We start from the raw sequence: 25,346 nt of genomic DNA, 5'->3' as shown, positions 1-25,346 counted from the left end.
AAGCAACTAGTAATTATTACTAAATGGTTTTCTCCACCTCAAAAATCAAAAGCTTGTAAGAAAAGAGGTTAGTTATTAATCAAAATTAAATGAACTTCATTTGCAAGTTTCATGAGTGATTCAGAATGTAATATCTGCTAGGGTCCCAAAGTTTACCAAATAAAAGGCTTTAAGGTTAATTATTGTAGATAAGAATACTCTATAATGAAAATGTATCAAAAATGTTTCTACATAAAAGGATGCTTCTGAAATATTTAAAGAACTTTTTTTTATCTTAGAGATTTTACTATTCCTATTTTATACAGCAGTAATTTATTGAGAGTAGTCTTTTCATAGTTCAAATATGAACAACCTTTTCCTGCCCAAATGAATCAATTTCAAATTAATGAGTAAAGTTCTAGCTATGAATATTTTGCCATAGTTTTCTAATCTGATTTCTCAATTTCAGGCTCAATTCCGGGTCTTAAATTAATTGCTACATTTTCAATTCATTTCAACCAACATTGCATAGTGTTAGGCAAATAGATAATAAATGTTGATTGAAATGAATTTTTAAAGAATGATGAAGTAAAACAAAAAGAAAATTATTAAAACTATGAAATAAAATGTGTTGCACAGCTTAAAACAAGATTGGAATAGGTTAAAAATGTTGATATAAGGTATGGGGTCCAAAATTAGCCAATCTGAAAGAAAAATCAATGGGATAGAGTTCTGAGTCATTAACCATTTATTAAAGACATTGGGTATCCTTCAGTGAATAAGATCTCAGATTTTCCTCATGACTTGACAAGTCCCCTTCCTCCAGGCTTTTAGTTTTACAGTGCTAGATCCCCAGACAATCCAGATGAAGCAAACTAAAAATACAATATCTCATTGGTTGATAGACCTTGCCTTAAACCCTCCATGAAGGCTACAGAAAATATAGATTCCCATTTATTGACAAATGAGATGATGAGCTGACCTTCACAGATCTGTATTGACCTTTCAAGAGGTCCTACCTAGCCAATGAGCAGACTTATGGGTTGGATTGATAATCAGATGTCAAAACAGCTACATAAGCCAATGGGCCATTGGAAAGACAGTCTACAGGTTGGCCAAATGCTCGTGGCCATTTTTCCCCATGTAGGGTAATAGAGAGACAAAAAGGGATGGAAGGGTAACAAAATCAGATGGGGGACTTTCAATATCATTGAGTCACCCCTGACATTCTGAGTTTACACATCATAACAAGGCAAAAACAAGGATGGAAGTCCTCGGAGAAGGTTCCTAAGATTAAGTAAATGGACTCATAATCTGCAGTTCATAGCTCTGGGGCTTAATATATAGAATTTATAATCACTATCCCCATGGAATCATATCAAACTGATTAATACCAATTATAGTAAAATAGGTTAATCATCTATCACAAAGAAAATCAATTTGTATAGTAAAAAAGTATTAAAAATGGTTCCTTCCCCTCTGCATATAAATACATTAAGATATGCCTAATCAAAATACCTTTCTCTTCCATTACTCTATCTTTCCCATCCCTTCCTCCAATTCACTTCCAAACTTCTTGGGAAAAAATAGTTCACACTTGATATCTTGCCTAGTTATGTCTCAGCCCTTACAATATAATTTAGTAGAAAGAGCACTTATTCCTAAAATTAAGAAGTGGGTCTAAGTGTTGACTACTATAGATCTGAGCATATTTATTTTAACTGTCTGTAACAATTTTCTCATGTGTAAAACATATCTATTTTTCAGGGTCACTGGGGGAAAAGTGTAACTATATAAGTATTTATAAAATGATGAGGTTGAAGTAGGTCACAGGGACAAACATTTAGAGTGGCAAGAACCTTCCAGGGCCATCTACCCTGATGGCCTTTTTCACAGCACAGCCCAAAGGCCAACTTTATCATGCATTACTTTTTCCCCACATAACTGAAGTCCCATCCGAATTAGATTTTTTGCCATTCTCAGCACAAATCCTGCTCTGTCTTATTTGTGTCTTTGCCTTTACTTGCTTTTCTCTTTTTCGAAATCCTACCAGTCTTTAAGATTTGGTTCATTTTGAAAATAAAAAGCTTTAATAAAAAAAAAAAGATTTGATTCAAAAATTCAAAGGTGAAATGACTCCCCTAAAGTCACACAGGTGATACAATAACCCAGAGGTTTTAATTTGAGCCTATCTTCTCTGACTCTAGAGCTACTTGATCTTGAGTCCCTTTCAACATTAAAGCTTATGATCCTAAAATTATTGCATGATATCTCTACTTGGATGTCTCACTAGCATTTAAATTCAATATGTTAATCTTTGTATCAGAATTTGTCTCTACACAAAAATCTGCTCTCCCTTCTGATGTTTTCTATTTCCTTCAGTGGTACCAAGATTCACTTTTTATCCATGATAAAAAAAAAAAAAAGGTTACCTTTGATTCTTTGTAGCACTTCCATCCCATATCTAATCATTTTTTTTTACAAATTCTACCTCCTCAATATTTCTGGTGACAGTTCATTCCTTTCTGTTTTCACTGTCGCCAACTTACCTTTTATATGGACTACCAAACTGCTCTTTCTATTTCTAATCTCTTCCCCTTAATACTGATACTTTATTCATTGGGTGGCTGTTGTTCTTCCTTCTCAAAGGGATCAAAACGGTATTACTATGCTATAGTGTGTCCGACTGTGGCTGATCACAGCCGTATGAGTTGGGGATGCTCTGCCACAGTACACACAGGTGGATAGTTCCTATGAATATTTGGGATGGCTTCTCTAACTTTGCACATTTCTCATTTCTTCTGAGCTAATTCAGTTCCACTTTGCTCATAGAGCCCAGCCCTACTCTGATGAGGGCACTCCATGCTGGGCAGTCCTGTGGTAGTGTCTCCCATGTCATATACTCAATTCTAAAGTTCTTGAGAAAGGCTTCAGAGTGTCCCTGTATCACTTTTTCTGACCACCTTGTGACCACCTTGCCATGTGTGAGTTCTCCATAAAATAATCTTTTTGGCAAGAGTTAAATAATGTGACAGGAGAGTTGGAATGCTTGGCAGTTTAGTTCAAAAAGGGACCTCAGGGTCTGGTATCTTATTTTGACAGGTTATCTTCAGAATCTTTCTGAGATAAATTTCGGTGAGACCTCCATCCTTCTTACGTTTTTTGGTCATTATTCCTTATACACAGATGTGATAAGGTCACATTTCTGCTCAAAAACCCTTCAGCGACTCCCTTTTGAAAACAACATAAAGTGCAAACTCTTTTTCTTGGTCAAAAAAGCCTTTTTTCCAACTTTATCATGTATTGTTTTTTTCCCCACAAAATTGAAGTCCTATCAAAAATAGATTTTTTTTTTGCCATTCTCAGCACAAATCCTGCCCTCTCTCATTTTTTGTGTCTTTGCCTTTCCTCGCTTTTCTCCCTTTTGAAATCCTATCAGTCTTTAAAATTCAGTTCAAATGTAACCTGTTCCATGAAGCCTTCTTGGTTCCTTTTAAATAGAAATAATCTCTTTTCTTGAGTGTCAGTAATACTTTGTATTCATGTACTAATGCCATTTTGTATAATAGTTACAGTTGTCTCCCTATTAAGTTGCAAATTTCATGGCATTAGAGACTTTATCTTGTTTCTATCTGTATTTTCTCCTTAGCACACACATGCCCATATGTACTATGTGCAATTGAAGTGCCCAAGAAATGTTTATTGAATCTATTAAGGAGAGATTAGATGGGGTTGATGTTTCATGTGGTTTTCAGCCCAGTCAAATTGATTCTGGCTTCTACAAGATTAAGTGCCAGTATAATAGACCGCAAATATTCAAGCACGGACACATCCCATTCCTGATTATTCATAATGAAATCCATTCTTCTGTATTTTTCAGGGTGTGTAAGTTTCTCTTTGTGATTTGTAAACTCATTGGAAAAAAAAAATAACCACTATGTTCTCCCTTAACTAGCATGACCCTAACCTGATTTTACACACCCTTCAAAATGTTAGAAAATCAAATTTAATGAAATTATGACTATTATAAATTATTTTTCAAATTGATGGTGGTCTGAACTGAGAAAATCTAGCATAATAGATAAATGACTTAACCTGAAGTCAGAAAAACCTAAGTTGAAATTCCATTTCTGTCATTTAATACCTGCATAACCATGGACAAATTATTTAACATCTCTGACTTGTAGTTTACTCATATGCAAAATGAACACATTAGGAGAGATAATCTTTAAGGTTCCTTTCAGCTCTAAGTCTTATAATTTATCAGTTTGGTTTTTACCTTTGTGTGTTTCAATATCACAACCAGGGGTTAGAATAATAATAGAATCTGACATTGGTTACTCTTTTATGTCTTTATTTTTTCCTCCTATCTATCATTCCCTCAATATTTATAGAAATCTGCTGCATGACTTTTGAAATCTCTAACTGCCTTGATTCTCAGTATTATCATTCTTTGTTGAATTTATTTCTTTTCAAAATATGTAATTTTAACACTTTTCTGACAATATTATGTAATTTTTTAGAGTGCGTAAATGGTAGTGTTGCTTGAATGCTACTGTACAGCTGACATGTATTTTTTCTATTCTTTATTATCTTAGTAGTTTCATGCTGTGTATATACCATAACCAACTTATTGCCTTTGAGAAACATGTAAGATAATGTATTTACAGCTGTTACAAGTTTATAATGTATTTTTCTATCTTGTTTTAGATATGTTATATAACATTAAAAAGAAATTTTTCCTGATTGAAAAAAGAATACAATATACAAAACCCATAATTTTGATAACTGAAAATTGCCAATTGTTTTGCAGTACTTTGTTATATTGAGAGTGTTGTCTTTCTTGGGCTTTTAGTTAGCTATTGAATAAATACGTTAGACACATTTGAATTTTAGTTAGGATTTTACCATAGCTTTCATTTTAATTCTTTGGTTCTTTGTTGTTTCTATTAATCCATAGCATTATCTTAATAAATGTTATAATACCAGCCTAAAAAAATAAATGTTCTGCTACATACAATAACAATAGCTTATTTACATTTATGTAGTTTATAATGACATCCCTTTACACACTGAAATTGTTTTTCATTTTCCCCCTTCTTCATGTTTATCAGGTAAAACGTTTTTAATATTAGATTTTTTCTGTTTCACCTCCATTATATGTAATTAAAAATAATACTATTAAGGGTTGACACTTTACCAAAACTATTCTTTTTTTCTTATCATTTGAATTAATTTTGTCTCTCTTTTGTCTTTCATTCTGCCCCTTCCCTTTTTTTTCTCGAAATAAAATTCATGAAGTTTTGCCATGATCAGTTTGATTCAGTAATACATCCTACTAACCTTACCAAGCATTATGTGAGACTGTGAAGATGCAAAGAGAAAAGACAAATAATCATTCTCTCCAGGAAGAAGCTAAAAGCAACTCTTAAGGATTATTTAGACCCATCCCTTCACTTCCCAGATAAAGAGATTGAGGTCCAGAAAGAATGAGGAAAGGAAGGGAACACCTGAACTAAGTCTTGAAAGAAGCTACAGATTCTAGGAAAGGAGAAGAAGTGAGAGTGAAATGAATTCTAAGGATTGGGCCAAAGAATATGCAACATGAAATCAAGGGTACATGACATGTCCTAGTAATTGCAGTCAAATAAGATTTATTGAAATACAATGTATGAAGGGGTCAAATGTAGATGGGAGCCAGATTGTAGAGGATTTTAGGTGCAAGGCTAAGGATTTTGCATTTTATTATGGAGATAACAGGGAGCTGGTAAAGAATTTTCATTAGAGAAGGGACATTCATATCTGTCTTTTTAAAATATCAGTCTGGAAGGCAAGGAGGAGAAGGAGAAGGAGAAGGCCTAGAAGCAGAGAAATCACGGGGGAGGCTATTGTTATAGTCCGGGGCAAATGTGAGGAGATATTGAACTAAAGTAGTATCTATGTGAAAGGAGAGAGGAGATACTATAATTAACTCCAGAGGCAGAAAGATAATGAAAGGTGGGGGAAAGGGAAGAATCAAGGCTGAGGTTGCTAAATTGACTGATAAATAGAAGGATTATTGTAATATTGTTAGAAATAGGATTATATAAAGAGAGATTGGCTTGAGTTTAAAAAAAACCCAAACCTATTTTAGACATATTTAATTTGATGTGTATACAAAATTTCCAACAGTCAATTAGTGATAAGGGGTTGGAATTAAGGAGAGAAATTAGCTCTCTCTATATAAATCAGGGTATCACTTGTGTAGAGATGTTAATTGAACCTAGCAGAGTTGATCACCAAGAAACAGGTGGTGGTTGTGCTTTGTTCTCCATCAGCCAGCATCATTCCATTCATACATGGAATCATTGCTTACAGAAAATGGAGAAATTTTGGATGTTATGGATAAGTTCACTTACCTCGGCAATACACTTTCCAGAAATAATGACATGGATAATGAGATTGACACGTGCATTGTGAGAGCTAGCTCAGTATTTGGGGAAAAAAATGTGGGAGGGAAGAGGTATCTATCAAATTAAAGGGCTACAGAGGTGTTATGTTGATTTTATGTACGCTTGTGAAACCTGGACAATCTACCAGCATCGTGTGAGGAAACTGAATTGATTTTATTTGAATGATCAGAGGAAGATTCTGAAAATTAATTATCAAGATAAAATAGGGGACATTGAGTTCCTTTTTTGAGTTAACCTGCCAAGCATCCAAACTCTACTGTAGAGAGCACATTTCTGATGGCCTGGCTTGGAGATGTTGTTCAGGACTAATTGAGTATGTTCGACTTAAATCTGTATGTAAAAGAGATTTCTGTGTGTATGTCTGCTTTGCATTCTGTGTTCCATGTTAAAGGTGTTAGCAAACTTGTGAGAAATAAGAATTCAGCCTCTTGCAGCTGGTTTGGAAAAGATCAGGCTGAATTGTTGGAATTACCAGAATTCAGAATAGTAATTCCTTAAGGATGGCTCAAGATAAGATCTTTAGAGGTTTTCAAACCATTCTGTTGCTCCATTAGGATCCTTGACTCAGGATCCTAAATTCCTCCCATCAAACTTGGTGTGTGCTGAAGGAAGTGGCTTTAGATCAGAGATTGCCCTAGGTTTGGGACATGTAGGAGAACAAGGGAACATAGAAGAATAGACTGCAATGTCAGATAACTTTGGGACCAGAAGCCTGCATTTTTAGAAATAATAACTAGCAGGGTCAGTATCTCTCTTGTTTCACTAGAGAAGAGGGGAATCTATTCCATGGGGGCAGTTTTGAGCTTTGAATGATTCATTTAAAATGGAAAATCTGATTGTAGAATATATGAAACTTAAGTCACTCTGGATGGGTGATTGTACTGGTTTTTGATCTTGGTAAAGTAATTTGGGAACTAATTCTAGGCTCTTTAGGGATTAGGATAGTGCAAAAATAGAGAATCTTTTTCTCTTTCCCTCTGAGTCTGGCTGACTGCAGCAGCTTTGCAAAAGAGAGAGAAAAGGAAAATATATTAATGAAGTGAAAATAGTAAACACAAGTAGAAGAAAGGAGATATATGTAAATAGAAAGGTGAGTGAGAAAATTTAAGTATGTATGAATGAGAAGAGAAGAGAATGAAAGAGGTTAGAGAGTTTGGGAACTTTTGGGAAAATGGAAAAGCAAGGCTACCACTTTAAAAACTCCTATAATTGAGGCGGTAACTTTGTTATCAGAACTCAGGCTTGTAAAATCCTGCCAAGAGGAATCTCCAGATGAAACCCATATGGAGCAGGAATGGGTACTTAACTTTTTCCTGGCTTGTAAAAAAAAGTAGTTTGTGGGAATCAGGAAAACAACTAAAAGGCAATTTGCTTGAATGGAACATCCGGTAGAATTTAAGGAATCTTACAAACTATAGTACTAGTTAATTTTAAAATTTAAAATAACCTTAAATCAGTATGTGTGTTAAAATTGGAAACTTAATTGGTTATTCTACCTAAATGGATTTAGTAATGGGTTCCTTCTGAGATTGTAGAACCCAGATTTGGTTTGTAAGCTAGTACCCTGAATGTCATTAGAGCATAAACTTCTAAAAAAAAATGAATGAAATGAAAAGTATTATTTCTATGGACCCAGAACTAGCCAATTTGAGTCTGCAGAAATAGTTAAATTACAGGACTGTTAAAAACATTTTAGCAGATTCTGAGGTATTTGAGAATAAGTTTTAAATTGCTTGGACACTATCAGCTAAATTGAGTTGGTCTTTTGTGTGTTGTAGACCAAATTTACTTGATTAAAAGCCTTTTGAGGGAAACTGCCAAAGAGAAAAAAACTAAAAGCACAAAAAACAAACTGCTTTCTCTCTGGGTTTTTCCAAGCTTTTTAGGTTTGTGGAATGTATCTTGGCTAGGGAGGAATCCCTGGCTGACCTGAATTTTTCTGGGGTTGCACTGGTGTCCCATATCTGACATGCTCCCCTAGCATTTCTGACATAGAGGGGAGATAGTCACTGGGCCACAAACCTATAGCTGGACACCTGGGTCCAAATTTCTCCTTCCCTCTTCCCCCAGGGTCCTAGAGTGCCAATTTCTTAAAGCCTTCTGATCAGACTTAAAAGGGTAGTTTTCTGCTACCTTAAGTTTTGGGGCTATGTATGTTTAAGTTGGAATTTTGATTCTGAAATTGTAATAGTATAATTACTGTTAACTAGTGAATGCTAAAGTTGTGAACATGTTTATTCTGGTATAAGATATTAGAAATGTGTGCATAGATATTGAAGTATTGTTAAATTAGATATTTAAATCTGTACTTGATTTGATTTTAAGTTAAAACATAACTTACCTAAAAAGGTATGTTTGTATCTCCTAATTAGATGAGATATATTTAAACTACTATATTGCTTGTTAAATTGTACATTGGGTAATATGTAAAAATTGTATGAGTTGTGCTTTAACATTTTGTCAGCCCATCTAGATGTCATAAATTTTGTGAAATTTGATCCAAATCTATTCAGAATATTAATCTTAAGGTGTGTCTTCCTTTCTCCCTTTAACAAAGAAGTAAAAGAAAGAAAATTTGTCATATAGTGAGGTGTATAATTACAAAACAAATACAGTGTATAACATGTCAAGATAAAGCCTGGTTCCAAAATATTTAGATTAGGTTTTAATGAAATGACACCAGTGGGGAAACTGAGATATAGGGGATGGATGGAAATTTTCCTCTTAACTCTGCTTCTTTAAGAGAGGTTACTGGAATAACATTGGAGCAAAATATACCTAAGTATGAATTGGTAGCAACTATTGATTCTGATAAAGGAACATATTTTATTTCTAAGGTTTTATAAGAAATAATAGGGAAGATTGCAAATTGAGTGACAATTCCATACACCTGGGGATCTCATCTGGGAAAGAGGAAAGAATGAATCAGATTCTTAAGAAACTGGATTATTAAATTGATGTTAGAAACCAAATTGCCTTGGACCAAATGTTTGCTCATTGCTTTGTTGAAGAATTAGAACTTTTCCCAGAAGTGACCTGGGACTTTCCTTCATATGAAATAGTTTTATTTTATTTGGGAGGAGAAAGGGAAAGACTCTCTTTTGAAACAAAGGATAAGTTTTTAAGGAACTATATACTGGCAGTGTCCTCATCCCTTTTTAGCTCTTAGGAAACAAGGATTGCTGACCCAGGCAACACTTTTGCAGTTTGCAGTTTGCAGGAGAGTGGGTGCTTACTAAGTCTTGGAAGAAGCAGAGTAGGAAGGATCTTATCAGACATTACAAATGACTGAGACTGTAGTCTGGAGACTGAGAACACCAGTGTTAAAGGACCTGTGGAGGACTGTTAAAGACAATTTATAACCTCTAAAATTGACTTTGTAATTAGGAATGTTTAAGTAGGAGGTGGGAATGCATGCTTAGAGAAATTTTAACAATATTAGTGTGGTATATATCATTTATACTTCCAAAAAAGTTTTTAGGAACTCCTCAATTGGAGGAAGTTGAATTAACTTTTTTTAGGATGAAGAAATTATTAATGTTAATTGTGATAAGATTCTTTTATGTGAAATTAGGATATGCTATCTCTGTGAGTTTTAATTGGTTGTGTTGAGTCATCTTAAAGTTGTACCCCTTATTTAAAAGGACTCTGAGAATAATAGTTTTTGCCTTTGTCCCTTTGAACGTGTTTCTGCTATAGACATGTGATTAAAAAATTTTTTATGTATTTAGTATTTTAAAAACAGAATGAGTTGTGTAATGTTGAACTGAAAACCATCTATTTAGATATGAAAGATAAGCTGTGAACTTTCTAGGATGACTCTCTTACTGTGATCAATGTAAGGTCATAGTCAATACCTATTTAGGGCATATGATCCTTGAGAGCTAAATTCACCTGAAGCTGTGATTTGTTATTGGAGATAAAATCTCTTGGCACTGTAGCTTCTATTATTTGGAGTTTTAAATTTAAGTATGATTGTCTGATGCATCAGCAAGCCAGTGATCCACCATCTGAAAGGAATATGTCATAAGCTATTCAGAAGAATGTGATCCTGAATTGTTACAGGTGGAAGTTCGTATCTGAGCAAGAGTTGTGAGAATAACTTTGGCTTCCGCCTAAGGCAGGATCCTTCTGACTCAGTTTCCCAATGATATTTTTTTGAATAAAAACCTACCTGATTATTCCCGAGTCTGATTTGACGTGAAATTGTTACTAGATGATTAATTGAAGATTGTGACAATTACATGAAATAAAACAGAATTAAGGATTCTTTGTCTTATATCATGTTTGTACTCACAGACCAAAGACTGAAGGGCAGGTTTTGATACTATTTAAATCACATCCCTGCATTTTTTTTCCTCTTATGGCAACTTTTTATAATCAAAACAAAGGTCAGTAGAAGCCATGAGCACAATTCAAGTAATCTGAAAAAATAAAATAAAATATGTGGTCATTATATACTAAAGTAGGTAAGTGAGTATTTGGTCTAGTCATCTATCTGTTACTAGATGCATATATTTATTTAGTTTAACATTCCTGTTGTTGCTGACTTTTGTGGTAGGCATCTTTATTGTGAAAGGTTACTTCCTCTATTATGGGGGAAATAACTGGTTGGGATGATAGATGGCGCTGCTACTTGAGCCCAAGAAGAGAGCTGGGGTTATAAAACTCCAATCAATAAGAAGATGTCAGAGGAAGGCTATCTTCATAGCACTTGGTAGGGTCCTTCTGTTCCCAATTTGTATTATCCAAGATGATTAGAATGAAGGGAGGAAACTGGGTGATTTCATAGGTAATATTTCCATGAGAAAAGACTATGTTTCCAGAAAAAAATACCAACTATTGTCTTGGTAAATGATATAACCAAAGACATCAGAAAATTAGTACATGTTATGATTCAAACTTGGATCTCCCCTTTTAACACTTCTTGGTGGTCTTGGTTTGGAGGAGCCTGTTGGAGACAGGTTTTTATGGTTTCTCCTAATAATCCCTAGGGGAGTTATGTCTCCCCTGTATGATGCAACTTATTACCAATATGGTTCATAAAACTGTGAAAAATCATTAAGATAGTAGGTACAGGCGTGGGATTTGCATGATTGATGGTGCTCAAGAAGAGACAAGGGTGGAAACAGTACCCTGAGAGGATAGGTTAGACCCTGAGGATGAAGTACACTAGGAAATTGGAAGGGACGCACCCTTTCTCTGCTAAACATCTCTGTGGATTTAGTCTACCAGTTAATGGCATACTCTACCTCATGGAATATTTCCTTTCTCCTAGATAATTATAAATTTCATTAGGGAATTTTTTTTCCTTTTTTTAAAACTAAATTATAAACTTTTATGTGAGAGGCTTTCAACTGATAAAAGAGAAGGGGAGAAATGAATGAAATGAACTATGAAAGCAATCCCATAAGATGGAGAGTTTTCTAAAAATTGAGTTTAGGTCACCTGGGTCTAAGCCTCTTTCACCAGAAATCCTGTGGTTTACAAAGAATGGGATCATATAGCCCTTTTGTGAGACTTTAGTCTCCCCTTGGCATTAAAAGTCCAATATAAGGTAATTTAGTAATTCTAAAGATGTGGTTGGGTTAGAAGTTTTTCCTCATTTATGACTAAGAGGTCATGTGTCCTGACTAACCAGGGCAAAGCCTATAGGGAGTGTTACCCCAGACCCATATATAATCATTCTTTGCTTCCTGTATCTTGCCTCTCCTTGTCTGACTGCTTGTTGGAAGGGAGACACCCTTTTTCGTAATAATCTTAATAAAATTCTCTTCTGCTTTTGAAGTACCACCCCAACATTTAAACTAACCTTTGCCTAACCCAGGAAGTTTAGATAACTTAAAGTATAGTGAAACCTCCAGGGCCTGAAAGGAAAACTGCTATTTCACCATATCTCTCATGGCTTAACTCACCTGTCCTCAAGGACAAGAGACAGCCTCTTCTACACAAAAAACCTCTGGTAGGTTTCTACCTCCCTCATGCACCCCTTGTGCACAATGGATAAGTACAAACTCGCATCCAGAGCCCATCCCCTTGTTGGCCCCATCACAGAAAGTTCACCCATCTCTTAGGCTTCAAGGGATTCTTTTTCAATCAGCCCCCTCCTTTGTTAACTCCCTGGAACATCTTGGGCAGCAGGAGGCCTAAGGGCATTCTGGTAATCTCCAGATTCTGTACAACTATTGCTTGTGGCAATAAGGACCTCTCCATCACAGTCTTGATCCTTATAAGCTAGACATTTCCATTAAGAGCTGCAAGGATCCCCCTTGCAGCCAGCTTGCATTTCCATAATAATTCAATAATAATAAATCCTCACATCAAATTCCTCTTGGGTTTTATCTTGCATCTGTTTTGGGCACAACATTTTTATATTGAGAAATCTCCTTGATGTATTTAAGCTGGTGGGTTTTGTCCCATACATCGGGAAACCTTACCTTACTGTATCCAATCAAAAGTTATGTCAAACCCCTGTGGTTAAATTTTCCTAATAAATCATGGACTATGCCATCTTTGCTGAATCCCTTTTGGGATTAACTACTCTGGCTTTCTGCCTCATGATGTCTTTCTCCTAAATCTTTTAGGGTGCTACATCCCTTTTAGGATTAGTCCACCAATCAAAGGTGTTATTCTGTTCCCTTGTTAACCGCTTTTGAGTGTACCAGTTAATGGCATACTCTACCTCATGGAATATTCCCTTTCTCTTGGATAATTGTAAATTCCATTAGGGAACTTCTTTTCCTTTTTTTTTTTCTTGTTAAACGATATGCTTTCTTTGCTAACGATATATTCAGTCAAATCTATTTCATATTTATCACTCTGATGTCTATTTTATCCCTTCATTTTGCCCATAACTGCTTTTTGTAAATAAATGAAATTTTTGGTTAAAAAAAATGCCATTGTGAATTTTTCACATGTGCAGAAAATAGGAATTGCTATCCCAATCTCATCTCTTGGGGTTCAACTTCATCAAAAAATAACAGACTATAGGCCATAATCCAACTTTATAAAATCCAGATGTGGAAGTGTGACTTGCCCTGAGACAATACAGTACTTTTTAAATGAATGGTGCCAGTGATATGGGATTTTATCATAGTTGTGTCTACTCTGCTGCTCTCTTCTATCTGTAACATGTCAGTGAAACTATTCTAAGCTGGATTGCAGCACAATGGGAAGCTGTCTTGCCTAGCACAGAGACAAGGTGCTACCAGTGTGTATCATGAGATATGAGGAAGAATGGGGGTACACAGTGCCCTGCACTGGGAGTCAGAAAGACTCCCCTGACACATTGATCATCTGTGTGGCCAGGCCACGTCCTGTAATCTCTCTTATTTTCCAGGTCTCTTTTTATAAAATAAAGATAATAAGCAACCACAATCTTCCCAGAGTAATTGTTAGGATCAAATGAGATAATATTTAACTGCGAAGGGTTTTGCAAACTCTAAAGAACCATCGAAATGCTAATTTTTATTGTTGTTGTTCTTTAAATACTGTGATCCATCAAGCAGATTCACATTCACTTACCAAATTAATTTAATGACTAATATAATATAATAATACACTTTTAAAAAAAATTTCCAGAGGTAACTAGAAAGTCTTTTGTTCTTTTATTGTGAGATTTATAATTTATTGATGGCTGTCTCTCCTTTCTCCCTTTAGGTCTGAAAGACTGGGCACAAAAACCCGAGGTTTGGAACCATGGATGATTGTCCTTATTGTTGTAATAGGATTACTGATTATAGGCCTAATTATTGGCCTCCTGGTTCATTTCTTGGTCTCTGGTAAGTATAACTTGGAAGGAAATTTCCTTAATTTTTTTCCCCCAAGATAACTTCACACACACACACACACACACACACACACACACACACACACACACACACACACCATACACACACACACACCATACACACACACAATTTTTTGGAAGTAATGAAAATGAGATCTTTTAGATGCTGTTTTTTAAATAATTGCTAGTTTAGTAGAGAGCTCATGGATTTGGAATTGGAGGATCTGGATTCAAATTCCAAGCTATTTACTAGCTGTATGACTTTGGGTGAAGCACTTAACTCTTTAATCTCATTTTCTTCATCTATAGAATCAGGAAGCTGGATTAATGAATTTCTAAGGTAATTCCCTGGTTCTGAATCCTATAAGGTAGGATTAATCAGGATAGCTATTGTTTCACAAACACAAAAAAGTTTTATAAATATATATATATATATATGTATGTATATATACATATATGTATATATGTGTATATATACAAACATGCATATGTGTGTGCATGTGTGTATGCATATATAAACATGATGTATTATGCAAAATATGTGTAATATATTACTATGATATATAACAAAAGTTATATATGTAGTTGTCTATAATTATATATGTATATATATATATACATACACATATATATATAATATTATGCATGGAGTATATGTAATTAATATTCCTTAACTAATTAAAAAATAAAATAATTTAAAAAAAACAGACATGAGGCACTTGTTATAAGTTATTCCATATTTATTCATTTCCAAGGATTACAGAACTACAGATTTAGACTGAAAGGAATCTCAAAGGCCATTTAATCCATTCCCCTCATTTTACACATGAGGAAACTGAGATACAGAGAAATGTTGTGATTTATCCAACAAGGCACTCTTGTCATATCATACTTTTCTATCTGCCAAGTTTTCTGAATATGAAGAGCTATGGCAGAAATGATATATTTTTTATGTTAATTTGTGGCCACATCCTAAATAAAATTCACTGAAATTATTGTTTTCTCTATTATTTATATCAGATGTGCATATGTAAATGGAAATAAATAACTTTTTTATATAAGAACATTCTCCTCTGAGCTTAGTGTATGGATATACATTATTTAGAAAATTAATTGCAATGTATTAGTACCTTACAGGTATAAGGCCAAAATTATCTACTTTCATCTCTACTTCTATTACTGCTGCCTAAGGATTTGTGGGTCTTTTTCTTAGAGCTCTGCTTGACCTTTGAAACACAGACATTTCCCCTGTGTCCCACAGTCTTTTTGTTCTCTTTATCAGAGGTCTAGTAGCCATATCATTGTATTCGTTACTTAGCAGTTTTGAACATATAAAAGCTATTTTGATGTATATGAAAATTAATGACAAAAGAAGAGTAAAAAATAAAGGATTTACATGAATATGACTTCAAAATACAGTTAATACTAATGGGAAAAAATATTATTTTAGCTTTATATTGCAAAAAGTACAAATACTTTATATTCAGATTTATATGCTGCATGCAGTAGATGAAATACTAGATTGGAGTCAGGAAGTTCTCAGTTCAAATCCTGCCTCCACCAGTTACTAGCAATGTGACACAAGTAAACTTCTTTGACCTTCATTTTCCTCATTTGCAAAATGGGGATAATAATAACTAGTTCCTTCTAGGGTTGTATGGGGATCAAATGAGAAAAATTTTATAAAGCATTTTTCAAAACCTAAACTGCTATAGAAAATACCATTTATCATTAATGAGATTGTATGCAATAGTATACATATCATAAATCAACAATGTCAGTGAAAAATTAAAATTTACCATAGTTATGCACAAACAATTTGAAGTATAAAGTTGTTTTTTAAAATTCAATTCTGCAACTAAATATTTATTAGCGATGTTTTTGTTCTACATGCCTTGGATCAGACTTTAGAATCTGGCCTAGATCTTTTCACCTGGAATTTATGAGCTCATTTAAAAAAATATATTTTGGCACATGTATTTTAACATACATATTTATCCTTTGTAATATTAGGGGTTTTTTGCATTTAAAAATGTTATTTTGATAAAGGATTCATATATTTCACTAAGTTATCCAAAGTTTCCATGTCATACAAAATGTTAACAATCACTGATTTTGCTCCTTCCTGGACCACATTTTGTTTCTGAATAGCCACCTAAGAATTTGTTTCTCTTTTTAGTTTTACCTTCATCAACTGGAAACTCAAAGTATATTCAAATAGGTCTTTGATCTCAAAGATTCAGGAATTCTTTCCAAGAGTACAGATCTTTGTAGCTCAAGATATAGCTCTCTATAATCTTATTCTATCTACAATTCAAGGCAAATTCTTTGGACACTGATTCTAAACTAATCCCCAATTTCTTAACTTGTCTCCATTCACTCTAACTTTTTACTTCTCCCAATGGTTAATCTGTATTTATTATTTTCCTCTCTCAGATATTTGAATTTCATACTTTCCCATCTATTATTAGGTTGCTGTGTTATGCTCATTAAAAATTCACATTTATAAGCATGTTTATGAACAAAAAAGTTGCTACTAGGTCTAAGAAATATTTTTCCCTAGAACTAGAGTCTTATGCCAAAATTTCATCCTTATTTCCCTTTTTTTCTTTTCAATGCAGATAAGAAGCTGGAGTATTACCATGGCACCTTTAAAATTTCAAATGCACAGTTGGAAGACAATACTGAACAAGGTCATGCATATCATTATAAGGACTTACGTGAGATGAGTGAACTTTTGGTAGGTCCAGATTTTTCTTTCCTTTATAGACAGTTGACTATGAAGAAATCAAAAGATAATCTAATTTAAGCCACTAATTTTTTTCTAAATGATAAAATTCACTCAGGTCAAGCAAGAACTCATTCCATTTGGGGCAGCACAGATGGTTCATATCTGTTATAGGTTTTTTGTATCATAATAGCTGTTACTCATAAAGTATTCAAGGTTTGAAAAATATTTTACATATATTGTCTCCTTAGAAATATAAGAAGATGAAATCAAATCTTGTGTGGAAGTAAGCATCTCATCACTGAAAAGTTTGGGGAGGGAATTTGGGTTAGACTATATAAGTTCTAAGGATGCTTCTATTTCTAAAACTCAAGGCTTTTACATAGTGACTCTCAAAATGAGTGAGAAGTAGAGCATATACCCAAATCTTCTAAGTCCCATCTTGATGCTTTTAATTTATACTATACTGTCTCTTACACTTTTCATAAATGTTCATTCATTCAATAAATGCTTATTAAACATTATCCATGTGATTAGATAAGGATGCTGAATTTAAAATATAATAGAGCATAAAACATATATACAAATGATTATAATAAGTAATAAATGACTAAGAGAAGTATAAAAATTAGGATGCTTATAATTCTTAGTGAGGAAATATCTTTACCAATTATTCTAAATTTGACATCAGCTTATATACATTCAAATCCTGTACTAACATACATTATCCATGTGACTCTGAGTCAGTTACTTCATATGTCTAAAGCCTCAGTTTCCTGATCTGGAAACCAGCAAGTCCCAACCTCAGAGAAGAGATAGTAGACTATGGAACCTCAGAACCAAGGTCTTCCAGCTCTAAGATTTAGTAAAATTCTGAGATAACTAATTCTAGTTTAGGCCACTGGAGAAAAGATATGATGGATAAAAAAGAAAAAGAATAGGAATTGAGAGAATCATCAGAGAAATGTTAGTTATAGGTAAAACATAAACAGAAAGTCTAACTTACACAGACTTTAATATCACAAAACTTTTAGTGAACCACAGAAAAATATCATATATAAAATATGATAATATAACATGTTATATTATATTATCATATATACAGGTGTATATATACACCTGTATATATAAATACATGTATGTATATATATATATATATATATATATATATATATATACTACTAGGGAAGCTAGCAGTAGACGCAGTAAGTAGAGTACCTGTCCTGTAAATAGGAAGCATTCAAATGTAACCTCAGACACTAACCTTGTGACCATGGGTAAGTGATTTATTTCTATTTGCCTTCATTTTCTCATCTGTAAATGAGCTGGAGAAGGATGTGGCAAATCACTCCAGTATTTCTGCCAAGAAAAACCCCAAGTGGGGTCATGAAAGTTGGACATGACTGAAATGAATGAACAAAACCAGCAAAGACCTGTTGGAACCAAAATCAAGTTAAAGTCAAAATTTATTAAGCATTTACTATGTGATAAACACTATGCTAAATGGTAGGAATACAAATACAAATAGTTTGATTATCTCATTTTACAAAGGAGGAAGCCAAGGTCCAGGGAAGTGAAATCGTTTGTGTGATCCAGGTAGCACAGCTAGCATCCAGGTGTTCTAACTTACAGTCCAGAGCTCTTTTCACTGCATTATGATACCCCTCAATGAGATGAGCTATGACAATAATAACCTGATATTTGTAGGCTCAAACACTGTATGACTACAACACAAATAGATTTTTATATTTTAAAAATAAATGAATTACACAAAGAATATATGATTTCATCATATTATTATACCATAAGAGCCAATTATACATATCACATAACAGGCTGGCTACTAAACGCATTCAAAAGGCTTGGACTCATTTAGAACTATTCAGATTAAAAGCCAAGAAGTTTACAGAAATCTAATCCCAATCATCCCATTTCATTCACTCATCATCCTTCATGAATCCATAATTAAGCATTCCCAGATTTTAAATATGTTATTTGGGATCATGACCCTTAGAATACTCCCTTGAAAAAAGAAAAGAACCAAATAATTAAATGTAATCTCCATTATAGCCCCCTGAGAAATGAAACAAAGGAGAGAATAAATATAAAAGGAAGGAATAGGAAATGTTCAGGTGATTATAACTAGCTTGTTAGAGTCAATTCCTAACTTTCAGTCTATTAGTAAGGCCCTGGAACGGGGAGACCAGAGATCTGCTCTGGGAATCACTTTGCCTTAGAGCTAGAAGTGACCTTAAGCAAGTATCTAATCAAGGAGTTGTTAGCCTCTTTTATGTCATAGACCTCTTACTCAGAATAATATTTTTGAATGCAAAAAGTACATAGAATTACAAAAAAACTATTTTCATTTGTTTACTACTATTTATTAATTTATTATCACTTTTTAAAATATTTTAAAACAAAAGTCCTCAGTCTCAGATTTGTAACCTATGATCTAATCCACACTCCTTGCCTTATTCTCATTTTATAAATGAGAAAGTTGAATCCAAAGTTACCCACAGAATTATGGTAGACTCAGAGATATAATATCATTTTCTAGATTACTAATGCTGGACTATTTTCCTTATATTATGTTACCTCTTAGTCCCAGTTTCACCATTTAACTTCAATAGATCACTAAAGATAATTTTAGTTAGGGGGCAGCTAGGTGGCACAGTGGATAGAGCACCAGCCCTGAATTCAGGAGCTCCCAAGTTCAAATTTGATCTCAGACATTTAATACTTCCTAGCTGTGTGACCCTGTGTGACCACTTAATCCCAGCCTCAGGAAAAAAAAGGAAAAAAAAAGATAATGTTAATTAAAACAAGTATTGTGATACTGACTTCACAGTTAGAATCATGAAACAGAAAAAAAAGTACTTTGAAAAGGTTTAAAAGAACATTCTATAATTGTAAAGTAATAGTTTACCAGGGAGAATCTTACTGGATATTACTAGACTTTTGCCAGAAAGTAGAAAATCTCTCCCCATTTGGCAAGATTACCACAAACCATTCAGATTCTAGAGAGCAGGGCAAGATGTTATTAATCTTTTAAAATATTATTGAATGATTTAGATAGGTACAATGAATAGAGTTAGCACTTAAGAATCAGGAAACAATGAATTTAAATCTACCTCAGATATTTACTAGCTGTGTGACCATAGACAAGTCACTTAACCCCTCTCAGCTTCAGTTTCTTTATCCATAAAATGAAGATAATAATATTATCTTATTATACACCTATGTCCAGGGTTGATATGGTGACCAAATGAGATGATGTATGTAATATGCTTTGCAAACTGTAAAGTGCCATAAATGCTAGGAACATTGATTCTACATCAGACAAGAACTCAAAAAATTGTTTGAATAATGAATATACAAGCTCCGGTCAATAGCCAATACATTGAGAAGACCTAGTCTAGGAGATGTTCTTGTAAATATTGATCAGTTGTCAAGTATTTCTTGTGTAACTTTTTTGTACTCAATATTATGGGGCAGAGAGAAGATGACATAGTAATTTTTGTCCTACAAGAGCTCAACTGAATCAAATATGATGATCTATCTGGGAAGGCAAAAAGAACACATAAAACATTAGCCAAACAATACAGGGCAGCATATAATTAACTGCTAAATTGTGTCTTACATTTGATAGGCAAGAATTAAGAGCAAAGGGAGGTCAGCACAAAATGAAAGGGTCAAGAAGGTCTTTAAACTGTTTACCTTTGTCTCTATGAGGCAAGTTTTTCTCCAGTTCAAGTTCACCTTAAGGGAAGTACAAGAAAGGCTCGTGCCTCTCCCTGGGCCACTCCTGTTCATTGTTGCTAAATCCCAAATGAATAAAGCCAGGATTTTTTTCCCTGTCCCATATGAATACTAATTAAATAGCTAAAGCAGGAAAGCTTGCAAGTCCTGTTCTTCCTCTTGACTTTGAATTTATTGATGTGAATAGAGAGAGTGAAAATAAAATTAATTTATGCCTATGGACAGTGACACGGACAGTTCTCATCAGATCCTAATATAAATTAGTTTTGCCATTTCTTTAGCTAGATAATATTACAGATGAGGAAACTGAGGCAAACAGGGATAAGGGACTTACTCAGAGTCACCCAGTTTGTAAATATCTGAGTCTGGATTTGAATTCAGGTCTTCCTGATTCTGTGACCAGTGCTTTATCAATTTTCTCCACGATAATATCAATATGGATAAAATTAATATGGATATAATTAAGATATAACAACTTCTGTTGGGCAAATGCAAATACTTCCATCTTTGAAGGTGGAAGGAAATTAAGGAAGTGGATAAAGTTTTTTTTTCCCTTAAATTAAATAATGGTCTATTCATTCTGCCCAGAATAGTTCTAAACTATAACTTCTTACTTTTTAAAAATAAGATCAGAGGTAAAGTCAGAAATGAATCTGAACACATTATATAAATTTGCTAGAAAGTTGTAGAGATTATTGACTAGGAAATAATAGGACACGAGGGAAATGCAGTAGTGCAGAACAGCTTGATGAAATAATTTGAAGCTAAGAGTAAGAAACATAGCATTCTTGCTAGGGCAAAATACCTAGTCAAGAGGACAATATAGCAGGAATATTAAGAATCAAATAGACCAGACAGTGGCTAAAGGTAATGAGACGATTGAAGAGGAGATATCATTACAGATGGAGTTTAGTTGAAATGTGACCAGAATCTGGATTAAGGTTATAGTGATGGTTTTGTGCATTGGAAAAGGGGATTCATAATGCTATGAAGGAAATAAAAGTAAAGTTGGACAACAGATGCAGAGGATAGGTTGCTGACATCTTGAAGATTTCTTGTTTTGAAGTTTGACTTTCTGCTTCTGTAGCTGGATAATAATAATAACTGGCATTTCTATACCACTTTAAGATTTGCAACGTATTTTATAAATACCTTCTCATTTTATTCTTATGACCTAGGAGTTAAGGGGCTATTACTAATCTCTATTGTATAGATGAAGAAATAGAGCAATCAGTGATTAATTGACTTGTGGAATTGAATTCAGCCCTTTCTGATTCAGGTCTACCTTTGTATCTACTATACAAGTGGGAAGACAGATAGATAACTGTGTCTTTACCATGTTTAATTTCCATTAGGAATGGTACATTCAGGACGTATAACATGGATAAAGTGGTACAAGTGATTGAGATAAAGTAGAAAGTTCAGGAGAGATGATAATTTATTATTGGAAATTCATATATCACATTCACAGGGGGTTTCAAATGCTTTGTAAATGTTTGAATTGGTACCCCTGAGAAAGTTGCAAATGGCCAATCATTGGAGGGAATACATCTTCCCATTGATATTTACAAGTTGGGTTCATCATCAAATGTAAGCTCATTGAGGACAGGTACTATATCTTTTCTAACTGTTGCGACATCCCACTCTGCCTCCCTAATAAGAGGTTCTCTACTTGGTAGATACTTAGTAATTTTTGTGACCCAGTAAATGTATAATAAACTAAACATTTTAATATACTCAGCATGTTGGGAAAGTCAGCATATTTCCCCAAAGAGTATCTTTATTGTTTCCTTGTCATCAAATTTAGAGCCATTATCTAGTTAATTCTGTACTTTAAAATTAGAAAAATGTAAAAAATCTAGATTTAGAGGCTGTGGTAGATGTAGGTAATGGAATATCATTGTTCTATATATTTAAGGCCATACAATTAGCTGTCACTGTCAGAATCTGACAGAGGAATTCATCCTAATTCTTATTCCTAATCTTTAATAAACCTAATCAGTATATTGAAGAAGATTCCAATGCTCGCTAGTCTTGCAGTGATAGCATCTCTTTGATACCTGATTGTCTATTGTCATTTTTCATTTTGTCATTTTCACATTGTGAGGTTAGGCCATATTGATCTGTTAAGTAGAAATTGGGACCCCCCTAATGTTGCATACTGGGAAATATTTATAGCAAGCATGACTGTGATATCATCTCATCAATGACTTTGATAACATTGGTACTTTCTTGTCATTTCTCCTATTTCGAGATATAAAGTATATCTCGAAGTATCACATCTGTAACAAATCAACTACTTATGGCAAATAGGAATACTGAATAACTTTATAAATGTCTTCGTTTCTCAGCCCCATTATTACAGATATCGTAAAGTATCAAAGCAAATACATACTATTAGGATGAAAAAGCTGGATTCATTGTTATAAAAATAATGAATTAAGCAAGTAATTGAATTATCTAATAAAGGAGGGAATTGTAATATTTGGAGACACACAACTTGGTATAAAAGAAAAAAAAGTCCCTGAACTAGATGAGTGAGAAGGAAGGAAATAGAATATAGGGAGATCTGGGTACTGTTCTCTGCCACTGACTGTGATATCATGGATAAGTTACAGCTTCTCTCTGAGTCTCACCTATCTTTTCTGTAAAACTAGGAATGAGGATGATTTTATCAGGGGATTCTTGGGTGGAAAAGTAAAAGGCAAAACATCAGTTTAATTTTTCAAAAATAAAAGAAATGAAAAAGTATGCCTTTGATCCAAGAGAAGTTATCTTAGTCCTTTAGAGAACGGTAGTATGCATCTTCTGAATTCAATGCTGAATTTATCATTACATTCATGTTTTTCTCTCACATATCCCTAAAGAATACAGACAATGTTCACTAAGCATTAATTGTGAGTCTCTGTATTGTTGTGAATCAGAAAGTTTGCCTTGTGACACCAGTTGTCATTTCTCTCCATCCCTTTCTTACATCTCTTGCTTTTGTGGATATCATTTGCTTCTCTCTCAATCTCCCCCTCTATAACCCAGGAGTCATAGATGGAAATAATGCTTGGCTCAGTGGTTTTTCCAAATAAACTTCCTTGATAGCTGAATTATATCATCTAGTGAGTCAAGAATTTAATTCAGTACTGTAGTCAACAAGTTGGGAATTGCCAAGTCATCAATGGTGGGAGGAATTCATTTAAGGGAAGTTTACACACTAGTCTTTAAATACACACTTGTCATGAAATTCCTTGTTCTCCCTGTTTAGATTTCTTTCATTTTTCACCTCTGTTTCTTGGGTAGTTTGGTGTTTTCCTTATATAAAGATAGATCATTGATGAAGTCATAACAATTAGCTTCTTTTCATTTGGATACTAAATCAATTTAAATTCCCTTTTTGAATGTACTTGGAAATCTTCATTTTCAATTGTTTTTCTTGGTACTATCTCCAACAATTTTAAGATTTTGTCATTAGTCAACTAGCTGGGTCTTCCATGAATTTATTATCCTTTCCTTTGAATGCTCAATGATTTACAAAATTCTCAAGATATTGTGAGAGAAATATTTCTCTGCCAAGATGGTCAGCATTTTAGGAGGAAAATGCTAATGGAGGTGCTAGTTTTGACAAGAATAGAGAAGTCTAGAACTATATCATATCATCATCAAGGGGATCCAAATACTTAATAATTGTATTAATAATTGTATTACTCCTTTCAAGTCATGTACCATGCTTGCCTTAGTTTTCTTAACTGTAAAATGGGTGTAAGGAGAGCATCTACCTCCCACAGTTCTTGTGAGGATTGAGTATTTGCACAGTATTTGGTACAATGTTGTTCAATCAGTCATGTCTGACTCTCTATGACCCTGTATGGCACTTTCTTGGCAAAGATATTGGAGTAGTTTGCCATTTCTTTCTTCAGTAAATTAAGGCAAGCAGAGGTTAAATGAACTTGCCCAAAGTCACACAGTATTAACTGTCCAAAGCAAGAGTTGAACTTCATTGTTCCTGACTCTAGCCCAGAACTCTCTCTACTTAGTCCATCCTTGTTGACTTCCTTCCTTCAGGAGACCTTAGCAAAAAGCTCTATGGAGTCAACGTGGGACATTTCTCATGCACATATAGAACGATGCTCTAGGTTCTGCTCAATATGCGTTGGAGTTTGGATAAAGGCCATTATTCTTCCCTATTTATTTGTGCTTTAGAGACTCAAAAATATAAATGAGTCTAACTGGAAGAGGAACAACTAAAGGAGATCTAATACTTATTTATGACCCTAACTCAGACAAGTCCAGAGAAAAACAAATGTTGTAAAAAGTTTGCTGGCAGCAACTCCCACAAAGGAAAAGCATTCTAAGTGTAATGGTGCACAGGGAAAATACAAAATAGCAGACTGTCAAGAAGATAAAAGGCAGTGTAGTTTGATGGCACATGAAATGTTGCCAAAGAATGGTTGGGACCCCACAAAGGCAATAAGTCACAACTACCTGTTGATTATGGTCCACTTAGCCAGCTGCCTTGTAGTGGGACAAAGATATCAGAGAGCTAGCCATATGGATTGTTGAAGGCAGATTACATTCAATGAAGAAAAGATGGATCATGATTCATGATCTGAAGAAGAAAGTTTGTATTAGTACCCTTTTGAAGTTCAGA

General features: G+C 34.1%; 1 protein-coding gene across 2 annotated transcripts in view; it reads left to right on the top strand.

Moving 5' to 3' along the window:
- Nucleotides 1-25,346, top strand: part of TMPRSS11A (transmembrane serine protease 11A) — a 75,716-nt gene that overhangs the window by 4,559 nt on the left and 45,811 nt on the right. For both annotated transcript variants that reach the window (XM_074274089.1, XM_074274090.1), the window contains exons 2-3: nucleotides 14,091-14,212; nucleotides 16,842-16,960. In XM_074274089.1, the coding sequence (XP_074130190.1) occupies nucleotides 14,091-14,212; nucleotides 16,842-16,960 (241 nt within the window). The remainder of the gene's footprint in view (nucleotides 1-14,090; nucleotides 14,213-16,841; nucleotides 16,961-25,346) is intronic.

The sequence above is a fragment of the Sminthopsis crassicaudata genome, chromosome 6 (genome assembly GCF_048593235.1).
Source record: "Sminthopsis crassicaudata isolate SCR6 chromosome 6, ASM4859323v1, whole genome shotgun sequence".
Lineage (NCBI taxonomy): Eukaryota > Metazoa > Chordata > Mammalia > Dasyuromorphia > Dasyuridae > Sminthopsis > Sminthopsis crassicaudata.
Note: the sequence above shows the minus strand (reverse complement) of the source record. Positions and strands in the feature narration are given on the sequence as shown.